Source organism: Macaca nemestrina, chromosome 15 (assembly GCF_043159975.1).
Source record: "Macaca nemestrina isolate mMacNem1 chromosome 15, mMacNem.hap1, whole genome shotgun sequence".
NCBI classification, from domain to species: Eukaryota; Metazoa; Chordata; class Mammalia; order Primates; family Cercopithecidae; genus Macaca; species Macaca nemestrina.
Genome location: NC_092139.1, coordinates 31,721,313 through 31,742,756, shown reverse-complemented (window position 1 = coordinate 31,742,756; position 21,444 = coordinate 31,721,313). Strand labels below are relative to the sequence as shown.

The 21,444-nt window shown below is 47.7% G+C and overlaps 1 protein-coding gene across 1 annotated transcript; it reads left to right on the top strand.

Annotated features, from left to right (window-relative positions):
- The first annotated feature begins 3,065 nt into the window (after nt 1–3,065).
- Nucleotides 3,066–14,535, top strand: LOC105496208 (BPI fold containing family A member 2). The gene is made up of 8 exons (XM_011766392.2): nt 3,066–3,231; nt 5,888–6,032; nt 7,010–7,117; nt 8,337–8,489; nt 11,030–11,111; nt 12,730–12,793; nt 13,649–13,726; nt 14,347–14,535. Exons 1-7 carry the CDS (start codon nt 3,075–3,077, stop codon nt 13,687–13,689), a joined length of 750 nt encoding a protein of 249 aa, XP_011764694.2. The 5' UTR covers nt 3,066–3,074; the 3' UTR covers nt 13,690–13,726; nt 14,347–14,535.
- The last annotated feature ends 6,909 nt before the right edge of the window (nt 14,536–21,444 follow it).

Below are 21,444 nucleotides of genomic sequence, written 5' to 3'. Positions count from 1 at the left end.
AAGTGGCACAATCTTGGCGCACTGCAGCATCCACCCCCCAGGTTCAAGTGATTCTCCTGTCTCAGCCTCCAGAGTAGCCGGGATTACAGGTGCCCGCCACCACGCCCAGCTAGATTTTGTATTTTTAGTAGAGATGGGGTTTCACCATGTTGGCCAGGCTGGTCTCAAATTCCTGATCTCAGGTGATCCGCCCGCCTCGGCCTCCCAAAGTGCTGGGATTACAGGTGTGAACCACTGCACTCGGCCAGATGGTCCTCATTTTATAATAAGTTATGTTCCAATAAACCCGTAGTAAAGTTGAATTATTGAAGTCAAACCGTGGTAATCTGGGACCATATGTGCACATATTCATCAGCATCATCTTCACCATCTTTGCTGTCGCCGTGCATCAAGGGCCTACCCTAAGCTAAGCCTTCGTGGTTGTTACCCCACTTTGACCTCACAGCACGCCCATGAGGTGAGCACTGTTCTTAGTCCCATTTCACAGATAAAGAGCCTGAGACTCAACAAGGTGCAGTCTCTGGCCCAGGTCACATAGCCAGCAACCAGCAGAGCAAGTATTCAAGCCCGGGAGAGCCCAAGCCCAGTGCCAGGCTCTGAGCACTGCCCTCAAAGCCCCTCACCATCGCTTTGATTTCCTAGGTCCTTGCCTGTCCACTATGCCTCTGAGATCCAGGAACAGGATGTTTACCCATTTTACAGATGAGGCAACTGAGGCCTAGGCCAACACCAGGTCTCGAGGTCACTGCATCACGCTCAGCACCCTGGGCTGTATTCCTGGGCTGGAACAAACTGCCTTCACGAGATTTCAGCACAGCCCTTGGCTCTGTGCTTCACAACTGAGGGAAGAGCGGGGCTCAGATGTGTGCAGAACCCAGTGTCAGGCAGCCAGGGAAGGAGATGTGACAACCCTTCAAGACCACGGGCAAGACTGCAGCAGTGCTCTAATGGTCTGGGCTCTTGAGGCCTGGCCATCACCTTCTCCCTGCAGCCGCCCAGCTCTGTGCTATAACAGCGGAGCCACGGTTAGCGTAGGAACAGCCAGCTCCTGGAGCCACCAGTCTTGTCCCAATCTTTGCCTGGTTGCGTCATTTTGAGGACGGCCCCCCCCCCCAGGTCCTTGCTGAGTTGCAGGTGGGTAAGCAGAAGGGCAGAGACCCATAGTGACCCTGAGCTCTGTGCCAGTCCTTCCCAGCCTGAGGCCAAGTGGGCAGCCACCTGAGTTTCCTGTGCTGTTCCGGGTTGACACAGGCCCAACGCAGCAGGCGTTACAACCAACCCAAACGTCGGTGGCCGAAGCAAAAACAGGATATTCAGGCCCAGGGACTCTCCCTCTTTGCTAACTGACCTCAGCCTGATATGGGTGGGAGGGTCTTCCCTGGGGGCCCAAATGCCTGGTTCCTGTCCTTGCAAGTGTGGACAAGCCACCTCCCTCTTTGAACTTCAGCTTCCTCAACTGGAAAATGGAGCTCTGAAAACCTGCCTTAAAGAGTTTTCATAAGGAATAACAGGAAAGTGCATCTAAAGTGCCCTTTAGGGACACCAAGCCCAGTGTCAGCACAAGCAGTTGCCAGGCATCTGCTGCACCTGCCGGGTGCAGACCCCTGGAGGCAGGATGCTGTACACTGGGAGACTGTCTGACTCCTTGTGGGCCACAGTTCTAGACCCATCTCTGTCCCTGTCTTGCTGAATGACCCCAAGCTGGTAGCTTCCCCTCTCTGAGCCTCAGTTTCCAAGTGATGACAGAGTTAGACTGAATGGTCGTTATGGGTCCTCCTGCCAGGACATTCTCCAATTCATTCATTCTCGGTCTCTCCCCAGTCCTCACCCACAAGGACCAAGGACCACCCCCTTGGTAGCTGCAGGCTCCATGAGGACCTGGTCTTAGTCTTGGCAGAAAGCCCTCTCCATAGCCATCCATTTCAATTCAAACATCCTGGGTGACCTTTGGGTTGGAAATCTCTCTCTCTGCTCATCCTGAGAGGGGTATTTTCCTTGGAGTGTCCTTGGATGATCCCAGAACCAAGGCTTGCTTCTGTGGGCAGCCTTCCATCCCATCTCCACCATATAAGAGCCGCCGCCATTCAGCAGAATCCCAGCAGACTGTGCAGGGGGCAAGGATTTCATGAGCATCCTCCTCTAAACCTGTGAGTGGCGTGCTTCCCCCACTGGCACCACACATGGTGGTCTTCAGAAGGCTTTGGGGGCAAGAGGCAGAGGGGTGGGATTGCTTGGGTTAGCTAATATTTTGCATATAGCAGAGATAATCAATATATCTCTAAATTTGCTCTAAATAGCAACTTAGTGATGGGTACTCACTAAAGATTCCATTTCTTTCTGGGCAATTCTTACTCCTGTTCCTCCCATGATAGTCCAGGTATCAAGACAAATAACAAATCAGAGCAAATTTAGAGATCTATAGATTATATTAAAATAAGCGTCAAACTAATGAACAATGCAGGTTCATGAGGTGGTCTCCACTGATTTGTTCATACTTTTATTCAACAAATATTTATTCATTTACTGTACTGTACTAGGTGCAGGCTTTTTACTGGTGCCTGAGGATTTGACAGTGAAATAAGTCACAGTCCTTCCCCTGTGGAGTTCACAGCCTGGTAGGAAAGGTGGTCAAATAATCAGGGAAGTGTTACCCAGGACCTTGATCAGGATAATGAAGGCAGCAAGGTGGGACTCTCCCAACTTAGAATCTGGGGAGGGGCCTACAGTAGGCTTCACAGAGGGCATGATATAGGAATTGACCTAAGTGGAAAAGTAAGAAGAAGAAAAACATTTTAGGCAGAGAAGACAGCGTATGAAAAGGAACCAAGAGTATGGGCTTGGAGTCAAGTCTGACTTTTCAAATCCCAGCTCCTTCACTCACTGGCTGTGTGTCTCCGGGCAAGTTGCTGTAGCTTTCTGACCTTGGTTGCCCATTTGTAAAATAAGAAATAACTACATCTATCTTAATGGAATGTTAAATGTTAAGAGTAATGGGAACTCACTGAAGAGACCATTTCCCTCTGGGCAATTCTCACTTTGTTCTTCCCATGACTGTCCAGGTGTCAAGACAAAAGATGCTTCAGCTTTGGAAATTTGTTCTCCTATGTGGCGTGCTCACTGGGACCTCCGAGTCTCTTCTTGACAATCTTGGCAGTGACTTAAGCAATGTCGTGAATGAGCTGAAACCTATTCTTCACGATGGACTTGAGACAGTTGACAATACTCTTAAAGGTAAATCAACGAGGGTTACGAAGAGTGTCACCTAAATTAGCCTCCTAAACACTATGCCTGCATTACCAGAGGCTGCCACTAGGGGCTACTCTTTATGAATGGTTTACTGAGAAAAGTGGCTGTTGAATTCCTGGCTCATTCATTTCTTTCTAGAAACAAGCAATGCCACAATGACTATCCTTTTACATATTATATCCTGATAAACGTTTGCCAATATGTGCATAAGATAAATTCCTACAAGTGGGATTTCAAAAGTTCAAAAACTATGACGTTGACAAATAATCTCCTATGTTAACACTGTCTCCAACAGTCTACAAGAGTGTTTTTTTTCCCACCCCTTTTCCAGCAGTGGGTCTGGACAACTTTAACTGTTCTGCCTGTCTCACAGATGAAAAGCTATAACTTATTTCACTTTGCATTCCTCTAAGTTCTCCAGAGACCTATCATAAAGACACTTTGCCCTCCTCCTCCTATAAGAATTACTGCTTTCTTTCTTTTCTTTCTTCATGCTTTTGGTGTCATGAAGTTTTTGCCCATGTCTATGTCTTGAATGGTATTGCCTATGTTTCCTCCTAGGGTTTTTATGGTTTTGGGTTTTACATTTATGTCTTTAAACCATCTTGAGTTAACTTTTGAATAAGATGTAAGGAAGGGGTCCAGTTTCAGTTTTCTGCATATGGCTAGCCAGTTTTCCCAGAACCATTCATCAAATAGGGAATCCTTTCCCCACTGCTTGTTTTTGTGAGGTTTGTTGAAGATCAGATGGTTGTAGATGTGTGGTGTTATTTCTGAAGTCTCTGTTCTGTTCCATTGATCTGTATGTCTGTTTTGGTACCAATGACCTGCTGTTTTGCTTACTGTATCCTTGTAGTATAGTTTGAAGCCAGGTAGCATGATGCCTCCAGCTTTGTTCTTTTTGCTTAGGATTGTCTTGCTATATGGGCTCTTTTTTGATTCCATATGAAATTTAAAGTAGTTTTTTCTAATTCTGTGAAGAAAGTCAATGGTAGTTCAATGGGAACAGATTGAATCTGTAAGTTACTTTGGGCAGTATGGCCATTTTCACGATATTGATTCTTCCTATCCATGAGCATGGAAAATTGACAAATGGGATCTAATTAAACTGAAAAGCTTCTGCACAGCAAAAGAAACCAGCATTAGAGTGAACAGGCAGTCTATAGAATGGGAGAACATTTTTGCACTCTACCCATCTGACAAAGGTCTAATATCAAGCATCTACAAGAAACTTAAACAAACTTACAAGAAAAGAACAAACAACCCCATCAGAAATTGTGCAAAGGATATGAACAGACACTTCTCAAAAGAAGACATTTATTTGGCCAACAAACATATAGAAAAAAGCTCATCATCACTGATCATTAGAGAAATGCAAATCAAAACCACAATGAAATACCATCTCATGCCAGTAAGAATGGCAATTATTTAAAAGTCAGGAAATAATAGATGCTGGCAAGGCTGTGGAGATATAGGAACACTTTTACACTATTGGTGGGACTGTAAATTAGTTCAACCATTGAGGAAGACAGTGTGGCTATTCCTCAAGGATCTAAAACCAGAAATACCATTTGACCCAGCAATCCCCATTACTGGATATATACCCAAAGGAATATAAATCATTCTACTGTAAAGACACATGTACACATATGTTTATTGCAGCACTATTTACAATAGCAAAGACATGGAACCAACCCAAATGCCCATCAATGATAGACTGGATAAAGAAAATGTGGTACATATACACCGTAGAATACTATGCAGCCATAAAAAAGAATGAGATCATGTCCTTTGTAGGGACATGGATGAAGCTGGAAGCCATCATCCTCAGCAAACTAACACAGGAACAGAAAATCAAACACTGCATGTTCTCACTCATAAATGGGAGTTTAACAAAGAGAACACATGGATGCAGGGAGGGGAACAACACACACTGGGGCCTTTTGGGGGCTCGGGGGCAAGGAGAGGGAGAGAATTAGGACAAATACCTAATGCATGTGGGGCTTAAAACCTAGATGATGGGTTGATAGATGCAGCTCACTACCGTGGCACATGTATACCTATGTAACAAACCTGCACATTCTGCACATGTATCCCAGAACTTAAAGTAAAAGAAAAAAAAAAAAGAATTATTGCTTTGTGGGCCTGCTGCAAAGCTGTCATTCTGGGACTCTCATTTGCCAGTTTCATGGATTGGAGCCATTTTTTCTCCTTGATTCTAGATTTTTCATTTCTTGAGTGTATTCTCTCATTCTTTCTAGTTTTTCAAACTCACGTGAGCATCTCACTTAACACAATAGACCCCTAAGTCACTCCTAAACACTGGCGTACAATCAATATCAATTGCCTGGCCAATTGGTTGATTGCTCTGTTGACAAATAATCAGAATATATTATTAATAGTACGGAGGCAGCATGAAGGAAACAAGAGTTCCCTGGGTGTGTGGCTAGACACATTTCTTAACCATCTTGAGCCTTTATTTCCTTAGCTGTAAAAAAGCAGACAATGACAATATCTACCTCACTGAGTTGTTATAAAGATTAAATGAAATAACATAGGCAAACAGTCTTACCCGGTACCTGGAGCATCATAGTTACTTCGTAAGGGATGCATGACACAAAATGGCGATTGTTTTTGGCAGGTGTCCTTGAGAAACTGAAGGTCGACCTAGGGGTGCTTCAGAAATCCAGTGCTTGGCAACTGGCCAAGCAGAAGGCCCAGGAAGCTGAGAAATTGCTGAACAATGTCGTTTCTAAGCTGCTTCCAACTAATACGAATACTTTGGGGTGAGTTGGTGCTTCAAGGTGGAGAGGTTTGCTCTAAGAAAAGGGAAACATATCTTTGAGGAGGTAAGTTTAAGATGAAAGACAAGCCTCTTTCCCCTCCCACAGAGCCAAGGTGGTCTGAGCGAGGTCAGACCCACCAGAGCTTGAGTAAATTAGAGGCAGGGCTACAAGGTCAATCTGGGTGTCTTATGGGTTTGGGCTTCCATGTTCTTTAATTTCAGGGTCAGGGTGAAGGTTATATTCATCCTTACCTCTACCTGTTTGCTGGTACACAAAGTCCCTTTCCAAGGAATAAAACTTTTCTTTTCCATATGTAACTGGACAGCCCAGATCCCTTTAGAGGAAGGGAAACTGGAGTCTTCACCACATAACTCCAGGCAGTGGATCCACTCATAAATTTTTTATTTTATTGTTATTATTATTATTATTTTGAGACGAGGTTTCGCTCTTGTTGCCCAGGCTGGAGTGCAATGGCACGATCTTGGCTCACCATAACCTCGCCTCCCGGGTTCAAGCGATTTTCCTGCCTCAGCCTCCTGAGTAGCTGGGATTACAGGCATGTGCCACCACACCCAGCTGATTTTGTACATTTAGTAGAGATGGGGTTTCTCCATGTTGGTCAGGCTGGTCTCGAACTCCCGACCTCAGGTGATCCACCTGCCTCGGCCTCCCAAAGCGCTGGGATGACAGGCATGAGCCACCGTGCCCGGCCCCACTCATGAACTTTTAAAGTCAGACTGTTCTGGCCTCAAAATCTGCCTCTGGCACTTACTCCCCTGGAGATCTGGGGGAAATATCACACCAGCCTGAGCCTTGGTGTGCTGTGCCATAAAATGGAGAGAATCAAACCTCTGAACAGGGCTATAGTGAAGACTAAAGAAGGCAAGGCTGAAGAGGCCCAAACGCTCAACTCAGGGAAGTGCTTGGCAAGTGGCTGTTATGAGGAGTGACAAGGGTGAATTGTGGGTTTTACACAGGTTGAAAATCAGCGACTCCCTCATCCTGGATGTCAAAGCTGAACCAATCGATGGTGGCAAAGGCCTTAACCTGAGCTTCCCCGTCACCGCGGATGTCACTACAACCTTGTGAGTATGCGCTAGAATCTGAGATTTGGGAAAGGCAGTGCAACCTGGCCGATGGATGCCCAACCTGGGAATCAGGCACCTCCTCCTGTTACTGGGTGACCTTGGGCCTCAGTTTCCCAATCTGTGAGTGAGAGGACCCTTCTGGGTCTAAGATCTCAATCCTTAAAATGCTATAGAGAACTCTAGCCATAATCAAGGATCTTTTAAAAATAATACTCCAATGAATGTAGTTTTGAAATCATGACTTTTATCTGGTTTTAAAATTTGAAAAGTTGAGAAAACAAGCATTTATTATTCCTTGGCAAAATTTCCTCCGGCATTATTTTGTCTCTCAAGATTCTCTCTAAATTGCAGAGACCATTACAGAAAAATTCATAAAGTAATACACACTGTATAATAAAGTATGTGTGTGCAAAATATAAGTTTAAACTCTTTTAATTTTAGCTGGGAGTGGTGGCTTATACCTGTAATCCCAGCAATTTGGGAAGCTGAGGTGGGAGGATCGCTTGAGCTCAGGAGTTCGTGACCAGCCTGGACAATATGACAAAACCCTGTCTCTACAAAAAATACAAAAATTAACCAGGTGTGGCGGTGCACGCCTGCAGTCCCAGCTACTTGGGAGGCTGAGGCAGGAGGATTGCTTGAGCCCGAGAGGTCGAGGCTGCAGTGAGCCCTGATTGCACCAGTGCACTCCAGCCTGGGTGACAGAGTGAGACCCTGTCTCACGAAAATTAAAAAATTTTAATTTTAAAGGAGATAGACAAGAAAGGAGCATGTGTGAAAGCACTTCTGTAAACTACATGCACTAATGGTGCCATCCATCATTTAGCTATGAGATCTTGGGAAAGTTACTTAACCTCTCTGTACCAAGGTTTCCTCATTCAGAAAATAGGGATAGTAATAAATGAATCCAGGTAAAATACATTTTAAAATACCTACACATAAATTGTTGTCAATAAATATTAACTATTATTATTTTACCTATTAGTGTAATGTTGTATAAAAAATTCATATGAGCTAAACCCAAGTGGCCAGGAGAAGAAGCCCCTAATATAAACATGTAAATTTCATAGAGGATATGGACCATGTTGATATTACCTGGGCCATGTTGACATTACACATAGACATTCTGACTCATGTCCACACAGGTGGAAGAACCCAACTGGGCAACAGGCAGGACCTTCTAGACTCTGTTCACTGTGCATCTTACTTCCTGCAGGCCCATCATTGGCCAGATTATCAACCTGAAAGCTTCTTTGGACCTCCTGACTGCAGTCAGCATTGAAACTGATCCCCAGACAAAACAGTCTGTTGCTGTCCTGGGAGAATGCGCCAGTGACCCAACCAGCATCTCACTTTCCTTGCTGGACAAGTAAGTCCTGTCATCTTAGCAGAGCTGGGCTCTCAGGGAACTTGAGGACCCCTAATTTCAGCTCTAGTCCTATAAATAAGAGGAGGCCTCGTGGTGAAAGTGTTCAAGCTCTGGGGTCATGTTGACCTTGGTTTAAACATCAGCTCTGCCACTAACTTGTAACTTTATCACCAACTTGATCCTCTAAGCCTGTTTTCACATCTGTAAACTGGGGGTGTTCATAATAACTACTCATAGGCTTCTGAGATGACCAGATGAAAAAATACAAATATTTAGCATGCAGCCTAGAACATGCTGCCTCTCTCCCTGCTGGTTCTCTCCATTACTGAGACTGGAGTGTTGAGGTCCCCACCATAATCATTAATTTCTTCATTTTACCTTTCAACTCTGTCAGTTTCTGCTTCATACCGTTTGGAGCTCTGTTGTTAGGTGCATGCACATTAGGATTGTTATGACTTCTTGGAGAATTGTCCCCTTTATTGTTATGTAATGTCCCTCAATAATAATAATAATAATAATAAAATTATATTTACCTTCTTGCCTCCAGAAGGAGGGAGAGGGGAGAGTAAGCGCCTGCCATGGGCTCTAATTTCAGATTGTCCCCAAATTGTTCTCCACCCAGTGGAAATTTCCTGAAAGGAGATCTTGAAAACTTAATCCTCCCCATTTAAATCATTGATCCCTTTTAATCCACAAAATCTACATCTTAAGCTCTGTGCTTGAAAGAGCAGGTCTGACTCAGACAAGAGGGTGGAGGGAAAAAGAGTGACACTGGCCGATGGCTGGGAGAAGAAGAACGACCCAGAAGCTGAGGGCTGGGGCTATTTGGCCTTGGCCAGGAGCAAGGCTGGGTCCTCAGCTCTCAGCCCTGATGGCCATGAGCAGAGGACACTCCACTTGCCCTGCACTGAGGGATCTGAACACAGGTTGCCCAAAGACCCCTGAAAACCAAAGAAGGTTTCCATAGCCTGATGTGAGTTGCAAAGGCCGGGATGTAAATTCAGAGACCGGAGTCTGGCTGGGTGCTATCTTCCCAAGTAGCCTCAGGAACTCCATCCTGCTGCACTGGGTCTGTGCCCACATCTGTGAGATGGCACCACTCTGCAGCTCCAGATCCTTCCAGGGCCTTTCTTTGCACTTGTGGTTCAATCCCAAGTGCTCCCCATGGTCATATAGGCTCTGTTTGATCTGGCCCCACCCTTGTATCCCTGCACCCTCCCCTTACTCACTGTGCCCAGATACAGTGGCCTTTGTGCCGTGCCTCAGATAGGCTCTTTCCCAGCTCAAGATCTTTGCATGGGATGCTCTGGCTGCCTAGAGCATCTTCTTCTCACTCTGCTTCAATGGACTGCTGCATCCTGCAGGGCCTTCACAGGGCTCCTCCTATTCTCTCTCGTAAGAGTCTACTCTTGCCTTTAAAGCACTTGTCACAAGTTCTCAACGTATATTTAATTGCATGTTCACTTTTTTCATTCTTTCAGCCAAAAATGTATTGCGACTGAGCATGGTGGCTCCACACTGGTAATTCCAGCACTTTTGGAGGCTGAGGTGGGCGGATCAGTTGAGGTCAGGAGTTCAAGAGCAGCTTGGCCAACATGGCAAAACTCCATCTCTACTAAAAATACAAAAATTAGCCAGGGTTGGTGGCAAGTGCCTGTAATCCCAGCTACTTGGCATGCTGAGGCACAAGCACTGCTTGAACCCAGGAGGCAGAGGTTGCAATAAGCCGAGATGGTGCCACTGCACTCCAGTCTGGGTGACAGAGCAAGACCTTGTCTCAAAAAAAAAAAAAAAGGTGTATTGAGCAGGCACCATTCTGGGCTCTGGAGAACTGATTGGTAATGACAAACAAGGTCCCTGTTCTTGCGGAGCTTACCTAAGGGAAAGCTAAGCTGGCCTGGATCTGTGTCCACATCTGTGAAATGACACCACTCTACAGCTCCAAATCTTCTCAGGGCTTTTCTTTGCACTTTGGATCAAATCAACCCAAATTCAGTCCATCAGTAAAGAACGCTCCAGGGAAATATGAGTCCTGCACAGAGCATTACCCTTAACAGGGCACTGTGATAGCAAAGCCCTCTCTTAGATAAGTAGTCAGGGAAGGCTGCCCTGAGGAGGTGGCAGTTATACTGACAGTTGAAGGTGGGAGGAGCCAACCTTGGCAAGAATTGTTTAGGTACCACATTAGGGTATGTTTGGACCGTTAATGTTTAGGTACCAGGTTAGGGGATGTTTGTACTTCGCTCATTCGGTACCAGGGCCCAGCTAGGTTCCTGGTGCAGAGTTGGTGCTCTGTGAATATGGGTTGAATGAATGAACAAATAAGGTCTCTGTGCTGAGAATCTCATGAGGCCCTGGGGTGAGCCACTGGTCAGATGTGGGATTCTAAGTGATGATCCATGTGGCTCTGTCTGTAGTTAGAAAGGAGTTTCCATGTCCCTGGGATTTCTCTGACTCCACAGTGTTTCCCCCCAGCTTTTGGCAGTTTCCCCCATCTCTTGCCCACTTGACTAGGCTTTAACAGTTCCTTGTGTTTGCAGCCGCAGCCAAATCATCAACAACGTCGTGAATAGAGTGATCAACACGCTGAAAAGCACCGTATCCTTCCTGGTGCAGAAGGAGGTAAGTCTCCCACTCCTTGGGGCCCAGATCCAGGCCTGGTCATGGCATTTTGGGGAATTTGCAGGCCTGGCTGTATCCTCTGGGCACTTTTCCTTCAGAGGTGAAAGCTTCTCCTTGGGAGGTCAGCTGGAACTTCCTCCCCTACTAATCAGCCTGGGGGGCAGCAGGGGAGAACAGAGGCCTGACATCAGCTAGAATTGCCAGGACCCAAACTTGAGCCACTCAACATATCCATGCACTACCAATATGCTTTTGCAGCTAACATCTTCGACACAATTTTACTTAAATACATTTCTTTAGAAGCATTTATTTTTAAAAATAAAACTTTATATCCCTATCACAAATAGAAAATTAATATCACATATCATACAATCAATGGAAAAACTAAACACAGACTTATAAAATAGTTTTAATTTTTTTTTCCATCTGTGCATCATCCAGAACCATAGGTACCATGTGCAGGATTCCTAGGCCCACAGTTGCAGATATACTAAATCAGTCATTCTGGAAGGGGACCCAGGAATGTGGGTTTATAAAAGAAAAACCCTCCGGATGGCTCCGTGACCCACTGAACCAGAGTTTATTTGTATTCCAAGTGTGGTCCTCCACCAGCTTCAGCCTCAGCTGGGTGCTTGATAGGAACATGGAATCTCAGGCCCCACCCTAGACCTGCTGAATTGCAATCTGCAGGGAACTGTGTACACACAAGAGCATGAGATACTCTGCTCTACAACCTCAGGGCAAACGCCTCAGGGCACCATTTGACCCTTTAAAATTCCAGGGTTCCAAAGCTCAACAACATGGGGATGTCAACACTCTAGAATGTAGATTTCTGAGGTCCTAGAATTCTAGTGTTCTAAGGTTTTAGGATTCTAACACCCTAGGGTTTCCAGATTTAAGATTGCTGGGATCCCATTTCTCTAAAATTCCAAAGTTCAGGCCAGGCACGGTGGCTCATGCCTGTAATCCCAGCTCTTTGGAAGGTCAAGGTGGGCAGATCACTTGAGGTCAGGAGTTCAAGACCAGCCTGGCCAACATGGTGGAACCCTGTCTCTACTAAAAACACAAAGATTAGTCATGCATGTTTAGGTACCAGCTTAGGGGATGTTTGTACTTCGCTCATTCGGTACCAGGGCCCAGCTAGGTTCCTGGTGCATAGTTGGTGCTCTGTGAATATGGGTTGAATGAATGAACGAATAAGGTCTCTGTGCTGAGAATCTCATGAGGCCCTGGGGTGAGCCGCTGGTCAGATGTGGGATTCTAAGTGATGATCCATGTGGCTCTGTCTGTAGTTAGAAAGCAGTTCATGTTCCTGGGGTTTACAGGCACATGTCCCAGTCTCTTGGGAGACTGAGGCAGGAGAATCACTTGAATCTGGGAGGCGGAGGTTGCGGTGAGCAGAGATTGTACCACTGCATTCCAGCCTGGGCAAGACAGTGAGACCCTGCCTCAAAAAAAAAACCAATAAAACAAAATGAAATCCTAAAGTTCAAAGGTTCTAAGATCCCTAGAAATGAGCTCCTCTGTGGGTGGCAAGCAGTTTGTTTCTAGCCCAGGAGAACTGTCTGTTCTTCCTCCTTCTCCTGACCGTCCTCTTCCTCCTCTCTCTGGTTGTCAGATATGCCCACTGATCCGCATCTTCCTCCACTCCCTGGATGTGAAATTCATTCAGCAGATCATCGGTAAGTCAATGGGGAAGTGGGGACCTTCTGAGGCAGGCCTGGAGTTCTGTGCCCACCGCATAAGCAGTTCTGGTCAGGAGACCCTGGAGAAGCAGAAGAACCCACTGTCCTAAGCAAATTAGGAGCTGTGGCTTCCCTCCACAGGCACTTGGGGACTCTCTTTGGCTTTTGGGTCTACAGGCATGGCTGAGGTTGCTGGGGAGAAATGGAGTAAGTAAAGGTGTCAAGACCCTGGAGGTGACCCTTCTATGAAAATAGCCACAAGTCAGCCAGGAACGGTGGCTCACACCTGTAATCCCAGCACTTTGGGAGGCTGAGGTGGGCAGATCACTTGAGTTCAGGAGTTTGAGACCAGCCTGGGTGACACGGTGAAATCCCATCTCTACAAAAAAAATACAAAAATTAGCCAGGTGTGTGGCATGCACCTGTAGTCCCAGCTACTCAGGAGGCTGAGGTGGGAGGATTGCTTGAGCCTGGGAGGCGAACATTGCAGTGAGCCGACATCATGCCACTGCACTCCAGCCTGGGCGACAGAGTGAGATCCCGATCTCAAAAAAAAAAATTTAAAAAAAAAAAAGAAGAAGAAAGGAAATAGCTGCAAGTCCAGTCCCTTAGGCAGTCACTTCGTGCTCTGTACTCACTATCTCACTGGATCCTTGCAACAACCCTGTGGGGTGGGTACAGTCATTGTATCCACTCTACAAATGAACAAACTGAAGCTCAGAGAGGTGTAGTAACATCCCTGGGGTCCCACAGCTGTCAGGTGACCTGCAGGAGAGCGGCATCTTTTGGAGTCTGGTCTCTATTCAATTTTCCAGAGGCAGAGACTAAAACCTGCTATTGATTTTGTTTCAGATAATCTTCAGCATGAAACCCAGCTGCAAACCCACATCTGAAGAGGATGAATGACGAGGACCACTGTGATGCCTGCTGGTGAGGAGCCAGGCTCTAAGCCCCAATGCACAGGGCCTATGGTGAAGAAAAGCCAAGCATGGCTTCCCTTCTTTTTGTGTTAGAAGACTGTGCCTTCATCTCAGTCATAGACTGAGCACTGGCCCCTGTCCCAGGCTAGGGCCTGATTCTGGTCACACTCTGAATACTGAGCCTTAATCACTGAACTATGATTCTGGCCCTAGACTGAGCCTGGATCCTAGTCACAGACCGAGCTTTGATGCCAGTTATTGACTGAGCCTTAGTCTTGGTCACAGACTGAGCCCCAACCTTGGTCTCAAATGGATCCATGATTCTGATCACATATTGGGCCCTGAACCTGGCTCCAGTGGTGGCCTGCAATCAATCTTTCCACATCTGCCATTGTTCTGAAGGAGGGTGAGGGGAATGTAGATGAGTCAGTGCTAGGTGCCAATGAAAGACCCCAAACCACAGGTCCCAGTTTCTTCTTCCCAGGACTTAAACCACATGGGGTATTGTGGGAAAGAGCTGGGACACTGGAGCCAGGTCAACTTGGGTCCCATCAAGTGCCTAGTGGATGACAGCTGGGTATAAGGGCAGCCTAGCTGCAAATGTCCTAACCCCCTGTGGTCTCATTCCAGATTGGTTCCCAGTGGCTTGCGCCACCCCCTTATAGCATCTCCTTCTGGGAAGCTGCTGCCACCACCTAACCAGCGTGAAAGCCTAAGTCCCACCAGAAGGACCTTCCCAGATGCCCCTCCTGCTCACAGTCAGAACAGCAGTTTCTACACATACTCTCCTGTCCCTGGCAATAAAGGCTCATTTCTGCACCCTTCTGTGTGGCTCATTGTGTTCCCTCCATTTGGGATTTGTTGGTGGGAATTGGGGAGGGAGGTTGGGGACTGCAACTAGGGTGGGAGAGACCTGGATCCAGAGCTAGAAGGCTCAGTGAGAATATCCAGCCCCATCTCCTGGTTCTATAAAGGGGGCCACGGAGACACAGAGAGGCAACAAACCAGCCCAAGTCTCACAGCCAGTCTGCGGCGATGGCAGACCTCTGATCTATCCATTCACGCATTCAACAGGTATGTAGTGAGCACCTACTCTGTGCCAGACAGGCAGTGGGAACTGGAAAGTCACATTCTGGGAGCAGTCCCACCCAGCGCTTTCCTCCATTCCTCTCCAGGGGCCCTGAGGATTCTCGGAGAATCAGGGGACACCCCGCCTGACTGGAGTCAGGAGTATAAGGCAGAGTGATGCAGGCTCAGAGGCCTGTGGCCCCTCTCCACCTGCCCTGTTGGCCCCGCTGCCCTCTAGGGGCCCCACTGGAGCAGAGATGTCTTTTCCAGGGGGTGCTGAGAGTTCTCAGTCTGCAGCGCCCTCACCCACCCCTCCCATCACCTGAGAGCCTGTGCACCCACCTGCCAGGCTGCCTGGAGGTCCAGCTTCCCTAGTGAGGTCGAGAACCCTGGGATGCTCACCTATCCTATGGAGACCAGCTTCTCCCTCCACCCAAAGCCCCTCCATCCACACCCCAGAATGCAGCTCAGCCCATGCTGCACCAGGCTGTGGCAAAGACAGCATCACACTGCTCACAGCAACACGTCATGGGGGGCTGCCTTTGTGCGGCATGCGGGCTCCATTGATTCCTTACCACACCCATGCACCAGGAGAGCCATTATCACACCCATTTGACAGAGAACTCTGAGGCTGACGGAAGCAAAGTGACTCCTCCGGGTCACACAGTGAGCAAGGGGGCAGAGCCAGGCTTTGAATCCACAGCTGTAGGACCCCTGGATTTACTACAAATGAAGACACTGAGGCACAAAGAGGGCCCAGGCTCAGAGAGGTGACATCCTGGCTTCCAGGCACTTTGGCCACTACTCTTGCCAGTCTCCAGCAGGCTCCACTTCCCTGGCCCAGGACAGACGAGGCGCTCTGGGCGCTGTTCTTCTCCCCCATGTGTGGACCCTCGGCTCTTCCTTTGTTCTAGAAGGGGCAGGACACTGCCCGTTCCCACAATTGCGTTGGCCTCAGCAGAGATGCAACATGGGCCACACACTAATGCACGCTGTCGCCTCATGATCCCAGCAGCCTCTCCTTTCCAGTAGGGAACCCAGCCCCAGGAACCTTTGCCAATTTTGCCAAGCAGCCATCTCATTACTCTGCACAACTCTAGGAGGCAGGGATGGCTCTTGTCTCCACGAGAAACTCAAACTCAGAGAGGCCAAGGCCACACAGAAGCCTGCACCCAGCTGCTAATTCACTCGAGGGCTTGCTCTCTGATGAAGGCAGTCTCACGGAGTCAGGTGGCCTACGGGGGCCCTTTGATTCCTTAAAGTTGCCTAGAGGGCCTTGGACCAGCAAGCCGAATCTCCTCCCGAGCCCCTCTGCTGAAGACCTCAGCTCTGGTTATGACTGTGAGTTGCTTGACACAGGGTGAAACTGAGGACTTAGGCAGATCTGAGCTCAAGTCTGCCACTTTCTAGCAGTGTGATCTTGAGCAAGTTACTTAACCTCAGCTTTCTCACCTGTCAAATGGAATTAATAGAAAATCTGCCTCACTAGGCTTGTGAGGATTAAATGAGGAGTCATTGAGTGGAAAGTGTTTAACCAGGGCCTCATATCAACATTCACAGGATGAATGTTGGCCTCTACACCCTGAAACTACTGTTATAACTGCCATGCTCAAGTTTGTTGACTGACTGATAAAAATATGGTAGAAGAATCATGGCCCAAGGAGATCTTGAGTTTCTACCTTGTCTCTATGAGGGAGGACTGCTAACTAACTCCCAGTGTGCATTCTTCTCTCCCCAAGATTTGGCTAGACATATGGACCCCAGCCAGAGACCACATCTCCCAGCCTCCCTTGCAGCTAACTGTGGCCATATGACTAAGGTCTGGCCAATGGCATATAAGCAGAACTAATTATGCAAATTCCACTTTGTGCTTTAAAAGGAAGGGGATTCCCTCAACTTCCTCCTGGCATTCTCCCTCCTCTGCAGTTAGAAATGGGAGCAATTGGAGCAACTGCCCTGGACCCAGAGGTGGAAGCCCTGTGTTGAGAACACCACAGCTGCTCCAGCAGCCCCAGACCACTCAGCCCCGGGCTCTTAAGGGAGAAAGGAATGAACTTGCTTATTTAAACCACTATGTTGGGGTCTTTTTGCTAAGTCTGCTTTGTCTACGTTGTACCTAACTCATTCTTCCACTCACATGCTGTGTGACCATTAGGCAGCCAGCTTCCCCTCTCGGAGCCCTGTTTCCTTATCCCCAAAGGTTCTTCCCACTCTGACAGGACAGAAGCTAATGTTTCTTCCATAACTGAAGAGGAAAGGAAAGAATAGACATTTGTTAAGTTTCTACTACATGCCAGACACTGTATTAGACTGATGATGACTTTGCCCTCCAGGGAACATTTGGTAATGTCTGGTGTGAACCCCGAAAATTTGAGACAGGTCTCAGTTAATTTAGAAAGTTTATTTTACCAGCGTTGAGGATGTGCGCCCATGACAGCCTCAGAAGGCCCGACGACATGCGCCCAAGCTTGGTTTTATTCATTTTAGGGATATATGAGACATCAATCAATATATGTAAAAAGTACATTGGTTCTGTCCGGAAAACCGGGAAAAACAGAGACAACTCAAAGCAGGGAAGGAGCTTCCAGATCACAGGTAGGTGAGACAAATGGTTCCATTCTTTGGAGTTTCTGATTAGCCTTTCCAAAGGAGGCAGTCACAATATGCATCTATTTCAGTGAGCAGAGGGATGACTTTGAATAGAACTTCCTTTCACACTGGCAATATTTTCAGTTGTCACAAATGGATGAGGCGTGTGCTACTCCAGGAGAGCACGTGAGTAGAGGCCAGGGTGGTGCTAACCATTCCATAGTACACAGGACAGCCCCTCACAATGGAAGCATCCAACCTAAAATGTCACTAGTGTTAAGAAACCCTGTAGTAGGCAACTGGTGTGGGCTGAGGACAGTGAGGGCCAGCACCCTGGGGCACAGCCTCAGGATTCCCCACCCTTGCAGCTGGGGAGCCCGGGTTAGGCAATTTGTGGGTGACCATATCTGTGAAGGACTTTGCCGTCTGTGTTTTAGGACCTGGGGAGAAAGAACCCCGTCCCCTACCCCTCCTCCCCCATTTTAGATACCCCAGAGGGACTCATTTTGGGATTCCCACTGACATTCAGGAAGGACACAAACCCTTCTCTGACCCCAGCCAGCCCGAGTGGCCACCTGTCTTTGCCACAGTGACCCTGCTCCCATGACCCTGCGGTGTCTCGAGCCCTCCAGGAATGGCAGGGAAGGGATGCGGAGCCAGCAGGGAGACCACGGGGTCGCTGAGGAGCTGTGCCCGAAGGTGGTGCATGTCTGGAAAGGCCCTGCAGGAGCTCCCACAGGATGGTACTGGGGAAATACGTCCATGGAGCCAAAGATAAATTACAAGAGGCACCAGAAGGAACTTCCTTGATTAGAGATAGCTCCCATTCAGACGACCTATTAACAATATCTGTTAAAACATCAGCTGGACCAACTAGTCTTCCAATCAAATACCAAGATGGGAAATTCAGATTGCACTCTGTCCTTTGTGGCAAGTGTGGATTCATCTAATTGACTGCTATGTTCAGATGAGCAAGGATGAGCAGACGGGCGGGAAGGTTCCAGAACGGCACTGCTCACCTTTACTGACCAAAGCACACTACCCAGTAGCCCTGACGAGGCAGGAAAATAGGGCCTGGAGGCAGGGAACGCAAGGCCAATTCACACTTCAGCTAGGACAGGAAATACCCTCTCCATAGGGCCTACACTGAGTAAATGACTTGGTAACTTTACTTCATCCTCTTCATTTACACAGGGCGTACCCCAAGTACAGGGTTTTTAAACTCACAAAAGCTCTGTAACAGGGCCTTTGAGCCCCTGTGCTCCGCCCTGCACCCACACTGTGGAGTGCACTTTCTTTTCAATAAATTTCTTCATTCCTTTTTTGCTTTATTTGTGCGTTTTCTCCAATTCTTTGTTCAAGACGCCAAGAACCTGGACACCCTCCACCAGAAACACCGTCTCTACAGCAGCTCTGGGAACCCCTCACTGACACTCAGTGATATCTGGGAACCCTCTGCTAACAGGCAGTGATCTCTGGGAACCCCCTGCTAACAGGCAGTGATCTCTGGGAACCCTCTGCTAACAGGCAGTGATCTCTGGGAACCCCTGCTAACAGGCAGTGATCTCTGGGAACCCCCTGCTAACAGGCAGTGATCTCTGGGAACCCCTGCTAACAGGCAGTGATCTCTGGGAACCCTCTGCTAACAGGCAGTGATCTCTGGGAACCTCTGCTAACAGGCAGTGATCTCTGGGAACCCCCTGCTAACAGGCAGTGATCTCTGGGAACCCCCTGCTAACAGGCAGTGATCTCTGGGAACCCCCTGCTAACAGGCAGTGATCTCTGGGAACCCCTGCTAACAGGCAGTGATCTCTGGGAACCCCCTGCTAACAGGCGGTGATATCTGGAAACTCCCTGCTAACAGGCGGTGATCTCTGGGAACCTCCCGCTAACAGGCAGTGATCTCTGGGAACCCCCCGCTAACAGCCAGTGATCTCTGGGAACCCCCCGCTAACAGCCAGTGATATCTGGGAAGCCCCCACTAACAGGCAGAGATATCTGGGAAGCCCCCACTAACAGGCAGTGATATCTGGGAACCCCCCGCTAACAGGCAGTGATCTCTGGGAACCCCCCGCTAACAGGCAGTGATCTCTGGGAACCCCTGCTAACAGGCAGTGATCTCTGGGAAGCCCCTGCTAACAGGCAGTGATATCTGGAAACTCCCTGCTAACAGCCAGTGATCTCTGGGAACCCCCTGCTAACAGGCAGTGATCTCTGGGAACCCCCTGCTAACAGGCTGTGATCTCTGGGAACCCCTTGCTAACAGCCGGTGATCTCTGGGAACACCCTGCTAACAGCCGGTGATCTCTGGGAACGGCCTTGACCAACAAGACTAAGTTATTTGGAAGAATATCTGTTCCAGGTATAAGTGGGGATTTTTTTGTTTGTTTTGTTTTTGTTTTTGAGACTAGAGTCTTGCTCGGTTGCCCAGACTGGAGTGCAGTGGCGTGATCTCAGCTCGTTTCAACCTTCATCTCCCAGGTTCAAGAAATTCTTTTGCCTCAGCCTCCCAAGTAGCTGGTATTATAGGCGCCCACCACCATGCCCAGCTAATTTTTTGTATTTTTAGTAGAGACAGGGTTTCGCCATGTTGGCCAGACTGGTCTCGAACTCCTGACCTCAAGTGATCCACCGCCTCGGCCTCCCATAGGGCTGGGATTACAGGCCTGAGCCACCTCGCCCAGGTTCTCTTTTTCTAAACATGCCTCACATAGAGTGTCTCCAAATGCAGCTATGTAAAAGAGAACCAAAACTTGAGTGACTGCTCTGAATAGCTATGAGGAATTCTTTGTAAGAACCGCTGAAGGCAATCTGATTTAAATGCAAAGAGGCAGCTAGGTATTTAAAGTTTCCCCAGATATCTTCACCTAAGTGATACCTCCCTTCCTAAGGCTGACCAAGGCCGGTTGATCCTTTTAAATTAAAAATAAAATGTCCCATGTAAAGGCTGGAGGAGTGTTTTATCAGAATGCCTTGCCTTTCTGAGGTTCCTTTCTATTAGGTTGAAGGTCTATGCTCCAGGAGGAGAGAAAGCCCTCTTCATAGGAATGCTGAAGGGATAGCAGGAACTGAGCTGATTCCAGGCTTCACTGCAATTTTATATGCCTGTTGGTCAGTTTCTTTTAGGGCATTCTATATTTTGCATTCTGATGTACCTAAGAGTTAAACAGTTGTTAAAAAGATCATGCTTGTGAGTATTCCTCTCTCATTTTGTACAATTAACCAAACAAACAAACAAGGCCTACGAAGCCCTGCATTTGCCTTTTTTTTTTTTTTCTTTTTTTTTTTTTTTGAGATGGAGCCTTGCTCTGTCACCAGACTGGAGTGCAAGGGCACCATCTCGGCTCACTGCAACCTCCACCTCCCAGGTTCAAGCAATTCTGCTGCCTTAGCTTTCTGAGTAGCTGGGATTACAGGCACATGCCACCACACCTAGCTAAGATTTGTATTTTTAGTAGAGATGGCTTTTCACTGTGTTGGCCAGGATGGTCTCGATCTCCTGACCTCATGATCCACCTGCCTTGACCTCCCGAAGTGCTGGAATTACAGGTGTGAGCCACCGCACCCAGCCTGTATTTGTCTTTTTACTACATGGATGAACTCTGTCATATGAATAAATACCGTACTAATCCATTTTAAGGGAGCCTTATTTTGGAAATATTTCAAACTGGTGCCAATGGAAAAGGCTTTTTTCCTTTTAAAGCTAAAGACAAGAATGTCATGCTATACAGGTACAACTTGATCTCTGTTAATAAAAACCAATGTAGATATAGACATTTTACCCTTTGAAGTAGCTGTGTCCCAACCTGTCGCCATTGATTTTTTGGAAATGGCTTTAGAAATGTCCAAGTTGGGCTGGGCACAGTGGCTCACACCTGTAGTCCCAGCACTTTGGGAGGCCGAGGGGGGCAGATCACTTGAGGCCAGGAGTTCGAGACCAGCCTGGCCAACATGGTGAAACTCTGTCTCTACTGAAAATACAAAAACTAGCCGGGCATGGTGGCACATGTCTGTAATCCCAGCTACTTGGGAGGCTGAGGCAGGAGGATCGCTTGAACCCGGGAGGCAGAG